Source organism: Aspergillus undulatus, assembly GCF_047715775.1.
Source record: "Aspergillus undulatus strain CBS 261.88 unplaced genomic scaffold BDV17scaffold_13, whole genome shotgun sequence".
Classification (NCBI taxonomy): Eukaryota; Fungi; Ascomycota; class Eurotiomycetes; order Eurotiales; family Aspergillaceae; genus Aspergillus; species Aspergillus undulatus.
The window spans coordinates 365,782-384,033 of record NW_027396617.1 but is presented as its reverse complement, the minus strand read 5'-3'; the positions used below and the strand labels follow the sequence as shown (position 1 = coordinate 384,033).

General features: G+C 52.3%; 7 protein-coding genes and 1 non-coding gene across 8 annotated transcripts; 2 read left to right on the top strand and 6 right to left on the bottom strand.

Moving 5' to 3' along the window:
- Nucleotides 1-13: 13 nt before the first annotated feature.
- BDV17DRAFT_258469 (uncharacterized protein) lies at nucleotides 14-1,887 on the bottom strand. The gene is made up of 4 exons (XM_073757318.1): nucleotides 1,378-1,887; nucleotides 796-1,289; nucleotides 675-742; nucleotides 14-612 (listed from the first exon to the last, which is right to left on the bottom strand). Exons 1-4 carry the CDS (start codon nucleotides 1,552-1,554, stop codon nucleotides 209-211), a joined length of 1,143 nt encoding a protein of 380 aa, XP_073617569.1. The 5' UTR covers nucleotides 1,555-1,887; the 3' UTR covers nucleotides 14-208.
- A 179-nt stretch (nucleotides 1,888-2,066) lies between these two features.
- BDV17DRAFT_258466 (cytochrome P450) lies at nucleotides 2,067-4,621 on the top strand. The gene is made up of 5 exons (XM_073757317.1): nucleotides 2,067-2,696; nucleotides 2,780-3,020; nucleotides 3,084-3,202; nucleotides 3,260-4,030; nucleotides 4,095-4,621. The coding sequence occupies exons 1-5, from the start codon at nucleotides 2,394-2,396 to the stop codon at nucleotides 4,188-4,190; spliced, it is 1,530 nt and encodes a 509-aa protein (XP_073617568.1). The 5' UTR covers nucleotides 2,067-2,393; the 3' UTR covers nucleotides 4,191-4,621.
- On the bottom strand, nucleotides 4,608-7,046 carry mpkA (mitogen-activated serine/threonine-protein kinase SLT2). Its single transcript, XM_073757316.1, has 6 exons — nucleotides 6,701-7,046; nucleotides 6,241-6,647; nucleotides 5,956-6,088; nucleotides 5,834-5,900; nucleotides 5,461-5,775; nucleotides 4,608-5,408 (listed from the first exon to the last, which is right to left on the bottom strand). Exons 2-6 carry the CDS (start codon nucleotides 6,357-6,359, stop codon nucleotides 4,777-4,779), a joined length of 1,266 nt encoding a protein of 421 aa, XP_073617567.1. The 5' UTR covers nucleotides 6,360-6,647; nucleotides 6,701-7,046; the 3' UTR covers nucleotides 4,608-4,776.
- A 225-nt stretch (nucleotides 7,047-7,271) lies between these two features.
- BDV17DRAFT_t57 lies at nucleotides 7,272-7,360 on the top strand. The gene has a single exon. It is a non-coding gene; the product is annotated as a tRNA-Leu (tRNA).
- A 416-nt stretch (nucleotides 7,361-7,776) lies between these two features.
- BDV17DRAFT_289576 (SDR family NAD(P)-dependent oxidoreductase) lies at nucleotides 7,777-8,488 on the bottom strand (the record flags this gene model as incomplete). The annotated part of the gene is made up of 3 exons (XM_073761690.1): nucleotides 7,777-7,998; nucleotides 8,072-8,275; nucleotides 8,339-8,488. The coding sequence occupies 3 exons, from the start codon at nucleotides 8,486-8,488 to the stop codon at nucleotides 7,777-7,779; spliced, it is 576 nt and encodes a 191-aa protein (XP_073617566.1).
- Nucleotides 8,489-10,900: 2,412 nt separating this feature from the next.
- Nucleotides 10,901-13,070, bottom strand: BDV17DRAFT_289575 (uncharacterized protein; the record flags this gene model as incomplete). Its single annotated transcript, XM_073761689.1, has 2 exons — nucleotides 10,901-12,756; nucleotides 12,878-13,070. The coding sequence occupies 2 exons, from the start codon at nucleotides 13,068-13,070 to the stop codon at nucleotides 10,901-10,903; spliced, it is 2,049 nt and encodes a 682-aa protein (XP_073617565.1).
- Nucleotides 13,071-13,313: 243 nt separating this feature from the next.
- Nucleotides 13,314-15,133, bottom strand: BDV17DRAFT_258448 (metal homeostatis BSD2 family protein). The gene is made up of 3 exons (XM_073757315.1): nucleotides 14,924-15,133; nucleotides 14,304-14,819; nucleotides 13,314-14,248 (listed from the first exon to the last, which is right to left on the bottom strand). Exons 1-3 carry the CDS (start codon nucleotides 14,945-14,947, stop codon nucleotides 13,670-13,672), a joined length of 1,119 nt encoding a protein of 372 aa, XP_073617564.1. The 5' UTR covers nucleotides 14,948-15,133; the 3' UTR covers nucleotides 13,314-13,669.
- Nucleotides 15,134-16,024: 891 nt separating this feature from the next.
- On the bottom strand, nucleotides 16,025-18,198 carry BDV17DRAFT_37114 (3-oxoacid CoA-transferase). The gene is made up of 3 exons (XM_073764428.1): nucleotides 17,912-18,198; nucleotides 16,668-17,850; nucleotides 16,025-16,609 (listed from the first exon to the last, which is right to left on the bottom strand). The coding sequence occupies exons 1-3, from the start codon at nucleotides 17,972-17,974 to the stop codon at nucleotides 16,296-16,298; spliced, it is 1,560 nt and encodes a 519-aa protein (XP_073617563.1). The 5' UTR covers nucleotides 17,975-18,198; the 3' UTR covers nucleotides 16,025-16,295.
- Nucleotides 18,199-18,252: the final 54 nt, after the last annotated feature.

Here is an 18,252-nt window from a genome sequence, read left to right as displayed (position 1 = left end):
ATCCCAAAATGCGATTAACTCCTAGCTGCCTAATAACTCAATAAGGTGGGTATATATACTTTTAGACTCAGACTCAAGCTCTCTGGCGGTACCAATTATAACGAAAGTCAAAGTCAGTTCCTGGTTGTGGAAATGTAATCCTGCCCCGAAATGAAATGTCCAACTCCTTCATACTCCGCACTCTTCCGTCAACTTGGCCCCGATCACATCACCGCTCATCAAGCCCCTCCTGCCTAGGCTTATATGAGACCGATACCACCGTCGTAAGATTAATTTTATTATTGAGGTCACCATCCCTATCCGTATCCCTCGTCATTGTAGTCGGTAGGATAGACCGTTGACTGCTATTATCGCGCACGCCGTACCCATCTTCGCCACCACAAGTAAGATCCCTCTCGGTATCATGCTCCCGATCCGCCTGCGTTGCGTAGATCGAAGTGTCGAAGCGGATCTTTCGCTTCTCGTACCGTGGCGGAAGCATATTGTAACTTTCCTGAGCTTGTGACGAGGGGAAGAACCTCATCAGGAGGGGCTTTAGGGTTGGTATTGATGCAGCGATTATGGTTAGGGCGTCTTCGACTGCGGCCCAGTTGAGGAGGGGGACCATTTCCCCTGTTAGAGTATTAGTATGTGATTTTGGCTTCAGGTTAACGTGTAAGGAAAGTGAGACGTACAGGTGAAATCAGCCTTTGCGGAGAGTTTCTGTAGATAGATTGTTTTGACGATGGCTGCTGTGCCGGCGCTGGAGTCTGTTAGTATCTGCGCAGGGGGGTTATGGTGAGAAGAGAAGCATACAAAACACCCAAACTCATAGCAAACGCAACGCCCAGTTTCTCCTTCTTCTTCATTTGGAGATTCCACACGATCGTCCACGGGAGCAGAGCGAGGAGAAAATCCTGCGCACCAGAATACGCCCCAACGAAGAGAGAGTAGTTAGTGAAGACGTGATCCGGCCAACACTTCGACACGATGGTCTTATCCCAATTCGTCCGAGGATCCTTGCACTGCACAAAGACGAACAGCGCAGCAAGAATGTTGACGATGTTCACCGTTATGATGATGAACCAGAGCGCCCATTTCATCCACCTGTCGAAGACGATCCGGAGTAATGTGACGGCCCAAGAGGTCTTGCCGAGCGCGCAGGCCATGATGGCAAGCGTCTGGCTGATGCTGCTGTACTGTGCAACATCGACGAGGGCTTGTGGATTCTGAGAAACCCATTGAATGTGTCTCCCGAGCCCAATGTCTGAGGAGGCGTGGCAGACGGCGGCGTAGCCGATGAGGCAGGCCTAGGGATTCAAGAAAAAAGGCTCTGTTAGTTCTGGCTGTCCTGGGCTCCTGGGCCTCATGAACTGGAGATCTGGGTTAGGAACCTACCACGGCAACAGCAGAGATCAGATCGTCCCATCCAAAGACCCGCTTCAGATGGAGTCTCACGTAGAGTCGAAGCCCCAGGAACAGTGTAGCCATCCCCGACATCAACCACATCACGGCCTTGACCGTCGGGGCCTGGGTCTCAGCCAGGAACTCAGCAGATGGTTGCGCAGTGGCCATTTTATTGTGGATAAATGAGCGACGGTCCCTTGCCGACGAAGCACTGAGATGGATTATCGAGACATGACCTTATATAAACGAGGGGATAGGAAAGAGGAGCTCAACCTCGGGAAGAGGTAAAAGCAAATCAATATAGAGGTAGATAGGTAGCAAATACAGAAGACAGATCATAGATCCAAGCAACAGTTTGGGAGGGCCAAAGCTCATTTTGACAGCTTGGATGGCCTACCCAGCACCTGCAGCCTGTAGAAAGCAGACCCCTGCAAGTTTAGGGCATGGCCATTCCTGTTGGCTCGTCATTCCTACTTGAGGCTGTCCCTTGTCAAAAGTACCGGCAATGGACACAATGGCTCACAATGGCTTACAGCATGGCTGGCGGACGAGTCAGAAGGCTGGTCTAGGCGAGACGGCTTCTCCACTAGGCGTTAGTCCCGTTGGCAGCTGTCACACCCGACCCGTAAAGGCGCGTCCCGGAGCCCGCAAGATATGGATCCGATCGAACCTCCGCTTTGCCGCATTCTGCAAAAGTCTCGGGCCTCGTACTTTTGGTTCTTTGTCACATACATGTGAGGGGCCAATGAGGAATGTCACAGATACGAATGGCTTGGTCGAGGCTTGCTCGACCATGGCCACTCCCTTAGGGTAGAAACCTTCTTGTGGTATGGCCGTGGACGGAGGTCCTTCTTTAATGCAGGTCAATATCCTTGATGCTGCTGGTTTTCGTCAGTTCGCTGCTCGGTTGCAAGCAATTATTGCTGGGTCCCCCCTGTGGTGAAACAAGCCACTAGAAGCTCCTAAGCCAGTCAGACAAGCATCCACAGTCGAGTCGCAGCGCAGCCATGGCGGCTGTACTTTCTGCCAGTTTGTGGGTGCAAATCCCTGCTGCCTTGGGGGTGCTGCTGGTAGCCAACCTGGTCTGGGGCGCCTTCTTGTCGTCCTTGAGGGTCTTCGACGGACCTTTCCTGGCCAAGTTCACCAATATCTGGCGGGCCTGGAGAGCCTTTAACGGGGAGATTGACCGGGATTACACCAAGCTGCACCGACAGTACGGCTCAGTGGTGCGGGTTGGCCCGAACGCACTGAGCATCGCAGACCCCGGTCTGATTCGGGTGATCTATTCCACGCGGAATCCTTGGAAAAAGGTACATACCGCCTCCCGCTCTTGAATGTGAAGTATCAATCAGGAAGTGGCAATTAGCTAACCAGTAGCTCATCCTTGCTACAGAGTGAATCGTATCGCCCCAACGACGTCCTATTGAATGGCCAGCGAGTGTCCAACCTCTTCAACACGCAAGACGAAGACTGGCATAACCAGAATATCCGTCCGATCCGAAACCTATGGCAAATGACAAAGGTCCTTGAATATGAGCCGCTGATTGACGAAACCCTGAACAAGTTCGTGGACAAGCTTACTGCCAGGTTCGGTGGAGGAGAGGTATGCCCCGCCGATGAATGGATCGGATACTGTAAGTCCATTTCAGCCTTGTCAAGTTCTCAATTGTCATGGTCAATGGCTGATGGAAGTATAGTCGCTTGGGATGTGACGGCCAATTTCAGTTTCGGACGGCACTATGGCTTCATCGACCAGGAGAAGGACGTCGATAATTTGATCACCGACTCAACAAAGGGTCTGGTCTATTTCGCTCCTGTACGCTGTCATGTCTATGTCACCAACTATACCCCAGACTAACCCAACTCGCCATAGGTCTCCCAAATCCCTTGGATAGATTACCTCCTCGACAAGAACCCAATCATTCGCATTGGCCCGAAGCCAACTCTCACTGGGGTCCTCTATGCATTCAAAGTTGTCGCCGAGTACCAAGCCGAGCTTAAAGAAAACAAAGTCAAAGCCGGCACAGTCGACCACACTCTCGACAAATATGTCGCCCTCAAGGAAACCCACCCGGACATGGTCAACGACGTGCAAATCGTCAACTGGCTGATGCTGAGCATCCTCGCCGGAGGTGACACATCCTCTGCCACAATGCGTGCAGCCGTATACTACCTCGCCAAGAACAGTGATGCATACCGGAATCTCGTCGCGGAGCTAATATCAGCGTCCCTAACCATGCCAGCGCAGTGGAAGGACATCCGTGACCTGCCGTACTTGGACGCCGTCATCCGCGAGAGTATGCGTCTCAACCCCGGTATTGCCATGGTCTTTGAGCGTGTAGCGCCAGAGGGCGGGTATACGTTGCCTGACGGCCGGTATATCCCTGCAGGCACAAAGGTGGGTATCAGCCCCGCTGTCACGAACAGGGACTACGAGATCTTCGGCGACGACGCGGATGTATTCCGGCCTGACCGATGGTTGCAGCGAGATGGTGAGGATGATGGAGAGTACCAGGAGCGGCATCGGCGTATGCATGACACTTGCGACTTTGTGTTTGGTGGTGGCGCGAGGATCTGTATGGGGAGGTACCTTGCCATGCTGGAAATCAAGAAGTTGATTGCCACGCTGTATAGCACCTTCGATGTAAAGTTTTCCGTTGGTTTTTTCTGGGCTTGGTTCGTTCAGCTTTGCTAACACGGGTTTGTAGCTGCACCTGGTGAACCCGAAACACGAGTGGACGTACCGAAATGCTTGGTTCGTATATCAGGAGAATATACCTATGACTGTCACTCGACGGTCATGAACATGCACATACATGAGAAGAGAACTGGTGACCTCAAACTTCAAGTTTAAGGTAGACGCTGAGAAGAAAGAAAGGAAGCTCGGGAGATGCTGTATCCCCAATCATGCGACTTTGACTGGGATTTTTGTTGTTGTTTGTCTAAGAGAACAGAAATGACAATCTGATCGAGTTGCTCTTGGTCTTCCCATAAAGCGCAGTCATGTAATGAAGCTGGAGATGGAGAGGTTGGATGTCTCGAAGGAGAAGTAACGTCCTCACAGTTCCAGAGTAAGCTACAGTACTAGAAGAGCTTGAGGGCCAGACGCTAATTGGGAAGGGACGACCTGTCCCGAGTCGTTGATCGTTCCTGCCAAATTCAACTCTCATCGACGGCGCTGGGTCGCGCCTCCCGTGATTGCGTGCCTTGAAATTGAGCCTCATAATGAAGGCACGTATTATGTCATTGGAAGAAACTCGATATCTGCATTCAACTGGACAAGTCTCTGTACTCTTTACTCTGTATCTGCTCATGAAACTATGTATGTATGTTCGATACTCTAGAAAACCGACCCCGCGATTCTCCAGGTTAAGTAAATACCACCACCAACTACGCATCCATCCCCCGCTGCAAGGACGATTCCAGATCGTTGTTGATGCCGCCTGCGGCGCCTGCTTCCTGTGGCCTGGGCTCTTCCGACCGCCACCCTCCCTGTTGGTGCTCGGGAATGGGGATATTGGCCTGCTGGGCCATCTGCTGCTGCTGAGCCAAGCTCTGCGCCTGCGCTGGCGCACGGACTTGCTGGCGGAAACGAACAACCTCCTCGTAGATCATGTGTCGCATTTGCTGCACGTCGTCGACAATCTCAAAGTGGAAGTCGAAGGTGGTGGGACAGTTTGGTTCGTCGGAGGCGTCGTGCCAGATGGAGAGGTAGGGGTGTTCCAGAGCCTCCTCTACCGAAATACGTGAAGAAGGATCGAAGGCAAGCATGCGGTCGAGCAGGTCAAGAGCATCGGGGTTGGCGTTGGGGAACAGACGCTGGAAGGGAACCTTGGGCATGAACGGCAGGTTACGCACGTACTCCTGGGCACGTGGTGAGCCGATGCGGCTCAAAGTCTCTTCGTTCGGAGTTCCCAGGTACTGCAAGATCTGGTTGAGCTGGTCGACGTAGTCGCGACCCTTGAAGAATGGGCGGCCGCCCAAAAGTTCCGCCAGAATACAACCAACTGACCAGACATCAACTGCAGCAATGTTAGTATAGCAGGCAAATTAGAGCGCAAGCGCATCACCTACTGGCTTTCGTGTAGCTCTGGAAGCTTAACATGATCTCTGGAGCGCGGTACCATCTTGTCGCGACGTATTCAGTCATGTAGCCAGCATTCTCCTCAGGGTCAATTGAGAAGCCACGGGCCAGACCGAAATCACAGATCTTGAGCTCACAGTCCGCATTGACCAGCAAGTTTCCGGGCTTTAGATCTCTGTGCAGAACATTGGCGGAGTGAATATACTTGAGTCCACAAAGAATCTGGTAGATAAAGGATTGGTAGTGAGCGTCGGTCAACGGCTGCCCGGAGCGAATGATAGCAGCCAAATCACACTCCATGAGCTCTGTACAAAAGCAGAAGGTTAGTGAATGAATGAGCCAGATAGATTCACATGCTCTTACCTTCATACAGGTATGTCTCATTAAAGTTGTCCGGTCGGGGAATATCCATATCATAAAGACAGGTAATCTGCATTATGTCAGTGGGATGGTCTAAGTGCGAAACGCGCGTCATTCTAGCATACGTTGCGGTGGCCTCTAAAGTGCTGCAGGAGCTTGATTTCTCTCAAGGCGCGCTTGGCCAAGATCTTCTTGCTGAAGACATTGGTGACCTTCTTGACGGCAACGCCCTCGCCGGTCTGGGTGTTCGTGGCAGCGCTACGGTAAACACGCGTTAGTACCGGTCTTCAGCAGGTGTAGGCCCCTCGCTTCGGAGACGGCAAGGTCGCATGCACCCCGCCAAACCATGAGTGACAGCAAACTTGAAAGACATCTGCAAGCGACAAACACAATGCCAGTGAGGCACATACCAAACAATACCGTAGGCGCCCTGGCCCAGTTCCTTGGTCACGGTGTAGCGGTCATCCACGATAAAGTCCTGGTTGAAGACCTTGAAGACCTTCCGACCTTGCACTTGTAGATCAGACATGGCGTGAGATTCGAAACGAAACGATCGACCGGCAAATGAAAGGTGAAACAATCCGGTTCGAAACACGGTAAGCGAGGGTCGGTTCAGTCGAGGCAGGCGACGACGTCGGATTGAATCTTTGGGATGGAATGGGAGGAATAGAACGAAGGTCACGTCGCTCCTAGGAAATAGCGCCTGAAGGAGGAGCTGAACGTCGAGGGCTGCGGCTGCAGGTGTCGCGACTGTGAGGACGTTGGACGGCTCGATGCCCCGCAGTGTCACGGAGCTGTGCTGTCACTGCTGTGCTTGCTGGCCACTTGGTTAGTTCTCCCACCTGCGGCTGAGTCGCAACAAGATCTTACAATTCAAGGATTCGAAAGGGGTTGGAGAGGACCGCAAGCAGATTGTCAGGGTCAGGGGAAGAGGAGAGGTGACCAGGGCCAACTCTTGCCGACTGATTGGGCTGCAGAAGAGAAGCGCTAAAAGTGACGGAACTGCAGGCTCGAACAAAGGACTGCAGTGGTGGGGCTGTTGCCTCTTGGTACAGACGACAGCCTAATGACAAAGATCGATATCAAATCCGTTTAATGAAGCAATTACTCGACCAGCGAATGGCCTTTGATTGTAGATGCGATCGACGTGGTGGTCACTCGGTCTTGTCGAGCATAACTTAAGTGCCTGAGGCAGAAAGAGGTGCGCTGTGCGAAGTACATTTTGTACATATTTGCACGTTCATTGCCTCTAGTATGTAGGCTAAACCAGGAGCAGTATCGGCCTTGGAATCAATATTGGTAGAGGTATCAGACGAACACACTGCCCAGAGAGAGTAGAGTGACTTCCAGGTGTCATGTTGCCGGCCTTCTGGGAGGTATCTCTTGCTTTGAACTTGTGCACTGCTTATAGTGTTACAAATTAAAACTTCTTTCAATCACGGGCAAGGTGGCCGAGTGGTTATGGCGCTAGTTTCAGGTTTCAAACTACTAGTTCCGAAAGGATCGTGGGTTCGAGTCCCACCCTTGTCATCTCTTTTTCTTTTCTTTTTTTTCTTGCGAAGCCAAAAAGGTCTTGCAATACCTCCATCGTCGCACTCGTTGCAGCCACGCAGGGGAACATGGAAAAAAAGCTTCTGGCGATGCTCTAGTTATACTGCGTAGACAGGGAATCATCTTGTTGCATCGTATTATCATTTGCCTTGACTTCCCTAGTGGAGCTGATGTCAACTCGGGAAATATATATATTATAGCTGTGATGGTTTTAACAAGAACCCCCGACAAAGGAAGGCCAGTCATTACAAAGCGCCATCTTTATGGAACAGCGTTGCATAGCCTGCTCCCTCCTCCCATTTACCCACCTGCATTGCTGTTCAACGCCGCCTCGATACTGCATCAACCCCCCCAACTCATCATATCCCAACCCAACCGGACTACTTGCCAAGCCGTCACCCCCCATCAACCTTGATAACCGCACCCGTGATAAACGAGGCCTCACTAGACACAAGAAAGCTCGCCAAAGCAACAACCTCCTCCGGCTGCCCAAACTTCCTCAACATCGCATCAGACCACTCGCTATCCGCCATGTACGGCATAGTCTGAAGCGACTCAATCACACCAGTCGAAATGGAGTTCACCCTAATACCAGCCTCACGCCCCTCCATGGCCAGCTGCCTCGTCATCGCAATGACATCCCCCCTCGCGTAGGGACGCAAGGGAAATCCACCCTTTGACAGAACCAACATTGACGATACTCTCCTTTGATTGCTTCAGACGCGGCCAGGCGGCGCGGGTGAGAAAGTATACTAGATTCAGCTCAGCGTCGATTGACTTGTGCCACGTCTCGTCCTTCCATCCACTCAAAGTACACCATTGACGCGTTCTTGTAGAGTACGTCGATCCGGCCGTACTTCCATATCGCGAGGTTGACGAGCTGTAAGCAGCATTCTGGCTTTGTGAGTTGCATGGTGCTAGTGATGTTATCTAGGCTTCTTTGTTCATGGCCTTCACGGCTTCGGTGGTTTCGGTATCGTTGGCGGTGTTCAAGTCGCACCTGACAATAATGGCGCCTTCGCTGGCGAACCTTAGGGCTGCTGCTCGGCCCATGCTGCCGCCTGTTCCGGTGATGATGCAGGCTTTGTTCAACAAACGGGGTGCCATGGCTTAGGGCTATGGTATGTTGGCGTTGGGCTCAGTTGGGACGTGTATTGTCCGGAGAAGAAGAGGAAGTGAACCAGTGCAGAGCAAACACGCGAATCTGGCTTAAGTACTCTGGATCCAACCAACCAACGCTTACCATCTGATCAACCTTAAATGCGCTTCGCACGGTAGCTATAGCGGCAAGCAGCCACAGGACAATGGAAGGCCCGGCTAAGATCTTCGAACCAGCATCCAGGACCAGATCGGAATCATTGGGCGCTATTATCGTCAATCAGCAAGGAACTGACAACCACAGGCTCGTCTGGTGATTACGCCGTGCAATGTTTCTGTCTCGGCAGCGGGCTACTTGTGCCACATGGTTAAGGTCTATCCACATACTGGAGATTTTGTCCATGCGTTTTTGTCTGCAGATGAGATGCATTTTGCTTTCATAGAAGACACACCGATATTGATTGTATAACGGCCAAGGTCATCAAAAGAATCTGGCGAGTCCATTTGCCAGATACTATATTGTCGTAGGCCATGGACGTCATGTCAGGTCAGGCCAGGTCACTTAGGGTTCCGTGTTCCGATGGATCGAACAAAAGACGTCAGTCGACCAGAGTCCAGACGGATTGTGTTATTCCAGTTTATTATCCATCTCTCCAATTTCAAGTTCTTCCTCGTTTCACTTGAAGTGCCACTTCTGCATCCAAAGTAGCTATGATGGGAGACTCAACAATTCCTCAAGTTCTTTGCAGCAACAGCAACATCAACACTACCCTCCAGAACCTCTCTCCTTCCGAGTACAAAACCTTCCTCGACATCAGAGCTGCGATTTTCGCTGCAGCCAATAGTAGGGACAGGGACTTGGCTTCGGACAATGTGCTGGTCTTCGAAAACATCGCCCCAAGTACCGGGTCTGCCGTCTATAACACGCACCAGGAAGACCCCGATATCGAGGATCTCATGCCGCGATATGTCAACCAATATAAATACCATACAGATAGATACAGATAGATAAAGAATGCACAGCCATAGCTATCCAGTCAGGTTTATCATTATCACATGAATCCATATACTAACATCGCTTTACATTACACAGCATGACCTATAACTCCCTCACAGAAACACCCCTCGCCCGAGTGAGGTAGACCACATCCATGGCATACCGCATGTGGCTCAGAAGGGAGCTAGACGAGATGCGCGAGGCAGGCTTCTTAACCCACGACGAGCTCTTTTATCTCGACTGCTGGGAATAAGTATGTGCTGTACCTGTTGTACCTACAATGCATGCAGCCTTTCTTTTCTTTTTTCTTTCTCCTTTTTTTGATTGAAAAGGCATATATCGACCACGTCCGAAACACAGACACAGACAACCAACCATTTAGCTGACAATACTAACTTAATGCATTGCTATATTAGCCATGAAAGCTATTAGCCATGAAAGTCTTCACAGCCCCATACGCAGGATCCAAAAGGAGCCCGACTGGAGGCTCAGCCCGAGCACGGACAACCTACCCTATATCGTTGCGGAAGGATGGTCGGGGTCGGGGTCGGGGTCGGATAGTACATGGTCGAGACTGGCGCAACGGAATTGTGGCTTCGGGGAGGAAGATCGAATGTTCAGCTGATTTTTCTTTTCGAATGGACGTGGTCGAAACTGGAGAATGATGATGATGGTGATGACGATGGTGATGGGAGGTACGTCTGTACGAGCGAACCGCGACCGGAGACACGAATGAACGCTCTCGCACGAGCATTTTCCCTATTCCCGTCGCTCAGAATCAGGGAGGACCTGCTGCCGACGTAATCCCAGTCACGTGGGGCGAGATTTCCGCGTATCTGGTGTGTTTCCGGGGCGGAACGAAGCAGATGTCTGGCAGCTCTCGTTGACGAGACTTCGGCAGATTACGGATAGGTGGATAAGGGCTCTAGGATATGTGCCTGCTTGGAGCCTGAATCCTGATATATTGCAAATTGACAGGTGTCGTGAGCGCTGCTGAAACTTGAGAGCAATATTCGCAATATGTGGAGGATAGGGCGGACCTTGTCAGGTAAATATCTCCGTTACTGCTACTGCATACGACCAAAAGGGGACTCGGCCTGGATAGGCAGGGAAGAATGGATTGTTCATTGTTCATTCCTTCTTGGCTAGTAGGCAAGAAACATCATGATATAATATGATTTTGTATCGCTTGTAACGGGAAATGGGAATATATAATCGAAAATCAAACTAAACCTATATCCAACCCGCTAAATAACAAAAAAATAAATCAAACCACCTTGACGTTGAGCAGCATTGATCGTAGACACGACCGTTATAAATCCATCTCATTATACGTTTCACTCCAGAAACCTAACCCAAGAAAGAAACATACCGGAACTTGGAACCCAGAAGCAATCCAAACAGTCTAGCTAAGCCAAGCTGATCTAATAGTAATACCCCCTCCACCAAACAGCCATACAAGCAGCAACAACCAGATCAAGCATTTTGATGCCCTCATCCTCAATAATAAGCTTGCCAAGTTTAGCACTATCCCCACGCATACCCCCACCCGCCTTCTCACGCGCAAGAGAGAGGTCTATGCGGTCTTCATCCGGCGGATGCCTCCCAGGTAAAGGCGGCGGCGGAGGCGGATCGTTCCCACCGCCATCACTAGAACTACTATTCGACGACCGCCTATTCAATTTCTGATTAATGAGGTGGGCGATGGCGGCGCGTTTCGAAGGCGGCGGTATGGACGGGTCGTAGTAATATGGTGCTGAGGGGTCGTAGTTTGCGGAGGGGTCTCTGAGGATCGTGGTTTGGCTGAGGTGGAAGGGGGAGGCGTGTGAAGAGCCCGGGTATTGGAGGTGGCCGGTTTGGAAGGGGGTGTTGAAGCGGATTTCGGCGACGGTGACGGCGGGGTTTTCGTGGCTGGGGTTGGGGAAGCCACCGGGGGAGGGGATCATATGCTTGCATTTTAGACTTCGGCCGTTGACGCTCGCTGAGAAGGTACAGGTGCCGTTCCAGGGTGAGGTGAATGTGTAGTAGCCGCTTTTGAGCTTGGATGAGGTTGATTGATGTGGATTGCCGGGGCTAGCGGGGATGCTGTCGATTGAGGGGCGGCCACCAGATAAGTCTAGAGAGCCGCGCGATTCGTCTGGGTTGTGAGGTCTTGATACGAGGAGCTTGCGGTGGAAGCGTCGAGGTTGAGATGGGTCGCGAGAAGTGGAAGCATCGGACGGGGTGGCGGGTGAATCTGAAAGAGAGGCAATATTTGGATGGCGAGAAAGCAGACTGCGCGCTTCAGCGGGTAGGTTCAAGCCGAGGGAATCTAGATTGATCGGTTCATTCTTGCCCACAAACCGACTGTATCCCGGCGTCGAAACATCGATATCAATGCCAGTTCCATCTAGCTGAGGTGTTGACATGGTTGCCACATTCCATTGGCTCCCGTGACTCGGGTCTCGTCGGATGAGTGTGATATGAAAGCCTGGCTGAGGCTTGGGAGGAGGAGGAGGAGGATGAGGAGGAGGAGGAGGAGGAGAATGGACATCGCGTGGTCGCCGAGTAGGAGACTGACCAGGGCTTTTTGGAGGGCGTGTCGTAGGTGAATAAGGTGGAGGTAGATCATGCAACGAAGAGGGCCGCATCGGCAGCCGGGGGGCATCAAAGCTGTGACGAGCTTGGGCAGCCTCTTGCCGTTCCCTCTCACGATGAATGTGACTCGAAATGTTCCCCGAGAGAGCACTCCAGCGATTATTTGGTCTCGGCAGCGCGGGGTTGGCGAGCGGAGTTTCAAGCTGGGGCACCCCAGGCAGTGGTCGCGGGGGCATAGGTGGACGGTATTCCTCTGCTGTAGGCGTACGCGCCGTCGCACCCGCTGGGTTCGGCGCATCCAGCAAAGCCGGGCGGAGAGGCAGCACAGGCGAAGCAGTTTGCTCCGTCACCAAAGGCGACGGCGGCCCATTCTCAGACTTTTGACCAGGCGTTTGCGACCCGACAGGACGGCGGCGCAGTGACTTGGGACGGGGGTTAAGTGTAGGCGCGTCCTGGACCCCCGAGATGGGCTTGCGCCGGACATTATTCAGGCGTGCGATTTCTGCTGGCGGCAGAGTCATATCCTCATCATCAATCAGCCCTTCCTTGCGTAGCCGTGCGCGTTCCTCACGTTCCTGCTCGTATTCCTGGAGTAGGGCGTCATCCTCGGGTCCCGCAACGTGGAGGTAGTAAAGAGAGGCGTTTATCGCTTCGGCGGAGACGCTGGACTTGGTCGGCGGTTTAAGGGGAGTGAGGAAGACATCTGCGCATTCCAACAAGGTCAGCGAACGTCTCATCCCATAGTCCGAACAGGATAAAAATCAACGACAATAAACATCGAAGCGGGGATAGGTAGAGTCCAAGCCGGCTGTGTTCATACACACCTTTGCTCCCAGGGACCCTCACTATATACAACTCTAACGGGTCAAGCTTCTTCTGCGCCGGATTCCGAGGATAGTTGGGTGGATTCGAGGCAATCGACGTAATGGAGGAGAGCGAGCGAGCTTCGACAGGGCCCTGCTGAGTTGGCGCGGGGAACGCAGCGGACTCCCCATCCGCCGCGTCGACCTTGGCCATTTACCTGACACGAAGATATCGATATAAAGACTAGTATGCAGACCAGATCGACGGAGGGCAGAGACTAGATAAATAAGCGATCAGCCGCAAACGCAAACCGAGGCGTTGACGCGGAGGAGTCGGATCGCTGTGGGGAGCCTGCCAAGAATGAAACCATTAGGCATCGCCATATTAATCCTTACGAATTCTTTACCCAATTGGAAAAATTCGGCAAATTGAAACAGATTAGGCGAGAGTGAAGGCTTGGGTGACGAGAAGCTGAACGATGAAAGAGATCTTAGTGTATTTGAGGCAATGAGATAGTGCCGCAAAGTGTGGCTGTGGCCGTACTGCGTAAATAACTCCAAGAAAAAGCGCTGCCTGGGATGATGGCAACGTATTACGCGCATCCCTTGCGCCCCCCGTGCGGCCCCAACTAATACTAAGCCCAACTTATATCTGTTCAGATTGGTATCACTGCAGTAAAGTAGAAGATAGCTACAAGGTAAGTTTGTCTGCGATGCTATGCTTAAACCGTCAAGATAAAAATGGAAATAACAATAAAGAACGTCAAGCAGAGAACTTCTCTATGCTGGATGCATACAGTAGTAAGAAGACAATTAGACGACAGTCTCGGACCTCTCGTTCTCAGCGATAACAGGAACGGGAAGTCCCCGTTCGGGACTCTGCAAGACCAACTGCTCGTGGCGTCGGGCCCGAAGGAAGTCGCTGATGGCCCGGATTAAGATAAACCAACCAACAATCATCAAAACATAAGAAATCCACTCGCTCGTGGAAATTGCAGAGGCTCCATCTCCATCGCCTCCCGAGCTCCCACTCTCAACCACATTACCCGGATCAAAGCTGTGGCTATTGGGATCTGGCGGTGTGATGTGTTCGTCTGGATCGCCACTTGAACCTGACTCACTTCCCCCCTTCATGTAAAACCCATATTGCACCAACGTGAGACCGAGTCCAGCTCGACTTCCGTTCTTTGCCGCATGTGTCGTGTGAAGCAGATATGTAAGGAGAAATCCGACCAGCTGGAACGACATGGAAATCATGGCATTCCATACGAAAGAAAAAATCGAGCCGACCGGCAGCCCATCAACGTAAACCTCATCTGACGAGATACCGGGCGCCACAATAGTCGTTTCCCAGTATGGTGGAGTTGCATCGGCAGCAGCCTCTTCATACGACTATACGCAGTTAGTAGGTTGTCCACGACTCAGACCTCATACAAAGTAAACATACAGGAGGCAAGTCCTCAGTCTTCTCTCCTCTCTCCGGCTTCGCAGCCAAGTTCGCAAATACGCCATCATTGGATGAAGGGAGTTGACGATTCGAACTTGAACTGGATGTGCCACCGAAGAAAGGCAATATCGTTGAGCTTCGCTGAACTCCCCTCGTGGGCGGAGCATTCGAGTCCGCCTGTGCCGCACTATTTCCACCAGACGAAGACGCTGCGCCCGCTGTTTCAGCCTGTGAAGATGGGTTGTTGTTGTCTGCCGCTGACCAGGGATCCGGTTGCGCCCGCATTAGCCGCTGCCGGTCGTCTGGCTCATCCCCCGCCTCGGATTCGCTGTCATCGAATGCATCGGCTAGAGCCTGGTCTGTACTTTGTCGGTGTAAGGGGTCGTCATCTCGAAGGAGGCGTCTTGAGGATGGAGAAGCGGAACGTGAGTGTGATCGGAATGAGGGAGGCGGAGAGGAAGGAGTAGGCTGCAGAACGATCGACGGAGGAATGTCGTCGTCGTCTTGGGCGTTTACCTAGAAATTACAAGTTAGAGACTTGAATTATTATATAGATATAGGCCGTATGTCATGCATAGAACCCCTGATCTGCTGGGCTGGAGAGGCGACACTGCACCTACCCGTTGATAGCGCTGCGAGCTCATTACGAGCTGAGCGAGCGGAAGCGCCGGGAGAAGGACAGTCGGTGCCTAGGAGACTTGCTGGGGGTGTAGGGCGAAAATAGAGATCGAAATGGGCGAGGGAACGATAGCTGTATAGGCGGGACGAAAGAGATGGGATGACGAGAAGGGAGGGTTGAAGATGGGTAGATGGATGACCAAGTGATGGACATGCCTGAGGGACCGACATCCAATCCAAGAATGCCTGAGATGGCAGCCTGGGGCCACTCTCCGTAGGTCCTGAAGGCCCACCGATCGTGATTGGCTGTGGCTGTGCAGGCGGTGAGCTCACGGGGCTGTTTGGCTGTCTGGCTGACGCCCGCGGCTCCCGTGACTTGATATTTTGCCGCATCGCAATACAGAGCTAGACCTCGAAGCTTCCACATCATCGACTCACAGAGCTCATCAAACAATTCCAGCTCGGAAACTTCTGGAATCTCATCTCTGCGCGACATTATTCTGCGTCAATTGCGGTCTACCTTTCCACAGCCACCAGCAAGGCTACAATCATCATGGCGCGACCATCCGTACGTACCCGCAGCACACCTACCTAACATCACGATTGCACTTATAAAGCACTAACCCACTGAATTATCCAGACAACGACCACCCGCCTAACACACCTCATAAAACACTGGCCCGTAGACCCAATCCGCCCCTCCTCCGTCTCAGTCCAAACATACCTCCAATCGCGCCTCTCCTCACAACCACCCGCACAATCGTCATCAACGCCAACAAGCACAAACAAAAGCACAGGCAGAATTTCAGAATCCTCATTGGACGCGCTAACATCCCTCCTCGACAACAAATACGCAAAGAAATACCCGCTTTCCCCGCGGCTGCGACACCCGGCTAGTAATCCGGACCACTATGATGATTTGATTCGCGAGTTTGAGGAGGCGCCGGGGAGAGATTGGATGGGGAGGATAGGGAAGAGGCTTAAGGGGCTGTTGAGGTTTCAGTAGTGGCAGTGACGGTGTAAAATCGAGAAAAAGGGAGGCGATATATATTACTTGGTGTGTGTATGAGTACGATTCGAGGAGTGCGGGCTGTTATTCGATATTAAAAGGGCTATATTATGGATGATCGATAATCTTTGGACTGTTTCTGGAAAGAAAAAGGCTGTTAAACCCGGTCAGACGGATATTTTTATGTATAATTACAGCCGGAGTCTAAAAGTCATTCTCGTGGGCATATCAACTCAATTCACATTTATACAATCAAGCCCTAATGGCAATGGCATAACCAACGCTCGAAATCAAGGTACGCCAGAAAGTCGATGCGAACAATAAATACTCTGTACCTCGGACAACCACATGGGCTCCGGCTCCGCTTACAACATCGGCTTCACATCATCCGCAATCCTAAACGGCGCCTCTGTCTTCGAGCGCACCTCATCAACCGTGACACCCTCCGCCAACTCAACAAGCGTCAACCCACTCGTAAAGTCGACATCGAAAACACAAAGCTCAGTGATGATGCGGCTGACGCAAGTCCGCCCCGTCAGTGGGAACTCGCACTGCTTGACGATCTTGGGATTGCCCTTTTTGTCTGTGTGTTCCATTGTCACGACGACTTTTGTGGCGGCCGGGTTTGAAACTAGGTCCATTGCGCCGCCGAAGCCTTTGATTTTGCCGGGAAGCATCCCTTTTTAGAATATATGTTAGTGGTGTTGATGCGTTTAGAGGTGGGGGGTATGACTTACAGTTTGCAAGGTCACCCTTAGCACTGACTTGCATTGCGCCGAGGATAGTCAAGTCGATACGTCCCGAGCGAATCATCCCAAAGGACTCATCGCTACCGAAGACCGCGGCGCCAGGCGCAAGCGTGACAGTCTCCTTACCGGCATTGATGAGGTCAGCGTCTTCCTGACCCTTCTTAGGGTACGGGCCCAGGCCCAGAATCCCATTCTCAGACTGCAGCTGGACCTCCACAGAGGGGTCGACGAAGTTCGGCGCAAGCATGGGCATCCCAATACCTAGATTCGCATACATGCCGTTCTTGAACTCCTTCGCTGCGCGGCGCACGATGCGCTCGCGCTTAGCGGCCGTGTCGCCTTTTCCTAGCGCCGCGGTATCATCCGCGCCTTCTTCCTTCGCGAAGGTATATTTCTCGATGTTCTTGGGCGCTGTGCTTAGAATCACTCGCTTGACGTAGATACCAGGGAGATGGATAGCGGCAGGGTCGAGCTCGCCTACGTCGACGATATGCTCGGCCTCGACGATGGTCATCTTTGCGTTGCGGCCCATAGCGCCGTTGAAGTTTGCTGCCGCGAATCGGAACTGGCAGTTTCCTAGCTTATCGGCCTTCCAGGCCTTGACGAAGGCATAGTCGCCCTTGATGGACTCCTCCATGACATAGCTCTTGCCATCAAAGACCTTGACGTCGCGGGGCTGGCCGTAAAGCGCAACTGTGCCGTCGGGGTTATGCTTTAGCGGTAACTCGCCTGTCTGCACGACCGTCCCAAATGCAGCGGGTGTATAGAACGCCGGGACGCCAGCGCCGCCGGCACGACACCGCTCAGCGAGCGTCCCCTGGGGCGTGAGCTCGAGCTCGATCTCGCCGCCGAGGTACATGCGCTCGAAGGTCTTGTTCTCGCCGACATAGCTGGCGATCATTTTTTTGATTTGCTTAGATTGGAGGAGGAGGCCGAGACCTGCGCCGTCAACGCCCGCGTTGTTGCTTACGGCTGTGAGGCCTGTTATGGAGGGGTTGTTCTTCACTGCGTTGATGAGTGTGTCTGGGACGCCGGAGAGGCCGAAGCCGCCGGCTAACAGTGTTGAGTTGGATTTCATATCTTTGATGGCGAGGTCTGCGGATGAGACTACTTTGTTTATTTCTGAGCGGCGGATGCTGTTTGAGAAGGTTCGTGCTAGAAGGATTTGGTGCTGCCATTGCAAACCGTTAATTCTGTTTCTGAGTGTCTAGGTAGGGCTAGGAAAAGGATACCTTGCTCATATCGAGCGTAGCACGCCTGGCAAAGCGCAGGCATATTGACGCGGGAGAAGGCATGTTGGAGGAAGAGCAACGTGTCAAGTATCGTGAAGCTCTAGTAGGCCCAGATAAGTGCTAAGAGTGGGAACAAATACAACTGCCGTGAGGGGGAGCTTCCCATTATGTACGAAAGCGGCTGGAAGCGGAGATGCGGGCGGAACAGGATCCGCTCTCGCCCCGAACCCCGGAACTTCCCCGCATTTTCAAGGCAGGGTGAACAAGAAGCAAGAAATTGATTTATCTGTTTGTATAAGGTAGTTTGAATGTTGAATATTTATCCCTATTAGGATCATATC

Excerpts from the sequence above, each read along its gene's own strand:
- BDV17DRAFT_258469 (XM_073757318.1), bottom strand. The coding sequence starts at position 1,554 with ATGGCCACTGCGCAACCATCTGCTGAGTTCCTGGCTGAGACCCAGGCC. Across the intron at positions 1,290-1,377 it reads TGATCTCTGCTGTTGCCGTG|GCCTGCCTCATCGGCTACGC; the intron begins GTAGGTTCCTAA and ends TTGAATCCCTAG. Across the intron at positions 613-674 it reads CGCAAAGGCTGATTTCACCT|GGGAAATGGTCCCCCTCCTC; the intron begins GTACGTCTCACT and ends ATACTCTAACAG.
- BDV17DRAFT_37114 (XM_073764428.1), bottom strand. The coding sequence starts at position 17,974 with ATGCCTTCTCCCGCGTCAATATGCCTGCGCTTTGCCAGGCGTGCTACG. Across the intron at positions 17,851-17,911 it reads CTACGCTCGATATGAGCAAG|CACCAAATCCTTCTAGCACG; the intron begins GTATCCTTTTCC and ends TTGCAATGGCAG. Across the intron at positions 16,610-16,667 it reads TAAGGGTGACCTTGCAAACT|GGATGCTTCCCGGCAAAATC; the intron begins GTAAGTCATACC and ends TATTCTAAAAAG.
- BDV17DRAFT_258448 (XM_073757315.1), bottom strand. The coding sequence starts at position 14,947 with ATGAGCTCGCAGCGCTATCAACGG. Across the intron at positions 14,820-14,923 it reads GCTCGCAGCGCTATCAACGG|GTAAACGCCCAAGACGACGA; the intron begins GTAGGTGCAGTG and ends TGTAATTTCTAG. Across the intron at positions 14,249-14,303 it reads AGACTGAGGACTTGCCTCCT|TCGTATGAAGAGGCTGCTGC; the intron begins GTATGTTTACTT and ends AACTGCGTATAG.
- BDV17DRAFT_258466 (XM_073757317.1), top strand. The coding sequence starts at position 2,394 with ATGGCGGCTGTACTTTCTGCCAGTTTGTGGGTGCAAATCCCTGCTGCC. Across the intron at positions 2,697-2,779 it reads CGCGGAATCCTTGGAAAAAG|AGTGAATCGTATCGCCCCAA; the intron begins GTACATACCGCC and ends TCCTTGCTACAG. Across the intron at positions 4,031-4,094 it reads CGCTGTATAGCACCTTCGAT|CTGCACCTGGTGAACCCGAA; the intron begins GTAAAGTTTTCC and ends ACGGGTTTGTAG.
- mpkA (XM_073757316.1), bottom strand. The coding sequence starts at position 6,359 with ATGTCTGATCTACAAGTGCAAGGTCGGAAGGTCTTCAAGGTCTTCAAC. Across the intron at positions 5,901-5,955 it reads ACTTTAGAGGCCACCGCAAC|ATTACCTGTCTTTATGATAT; the intron begins GTATGCTAGAAT and ends GACATAATGCAG. Across the intron at positions 5,776-5,833 it reads TGAGACATACCTGTATGAAG|AGCTCATGGAGTGTGATTTG; the intron begins GTAAGAGCATGT and ends GCTTTTGTACAG.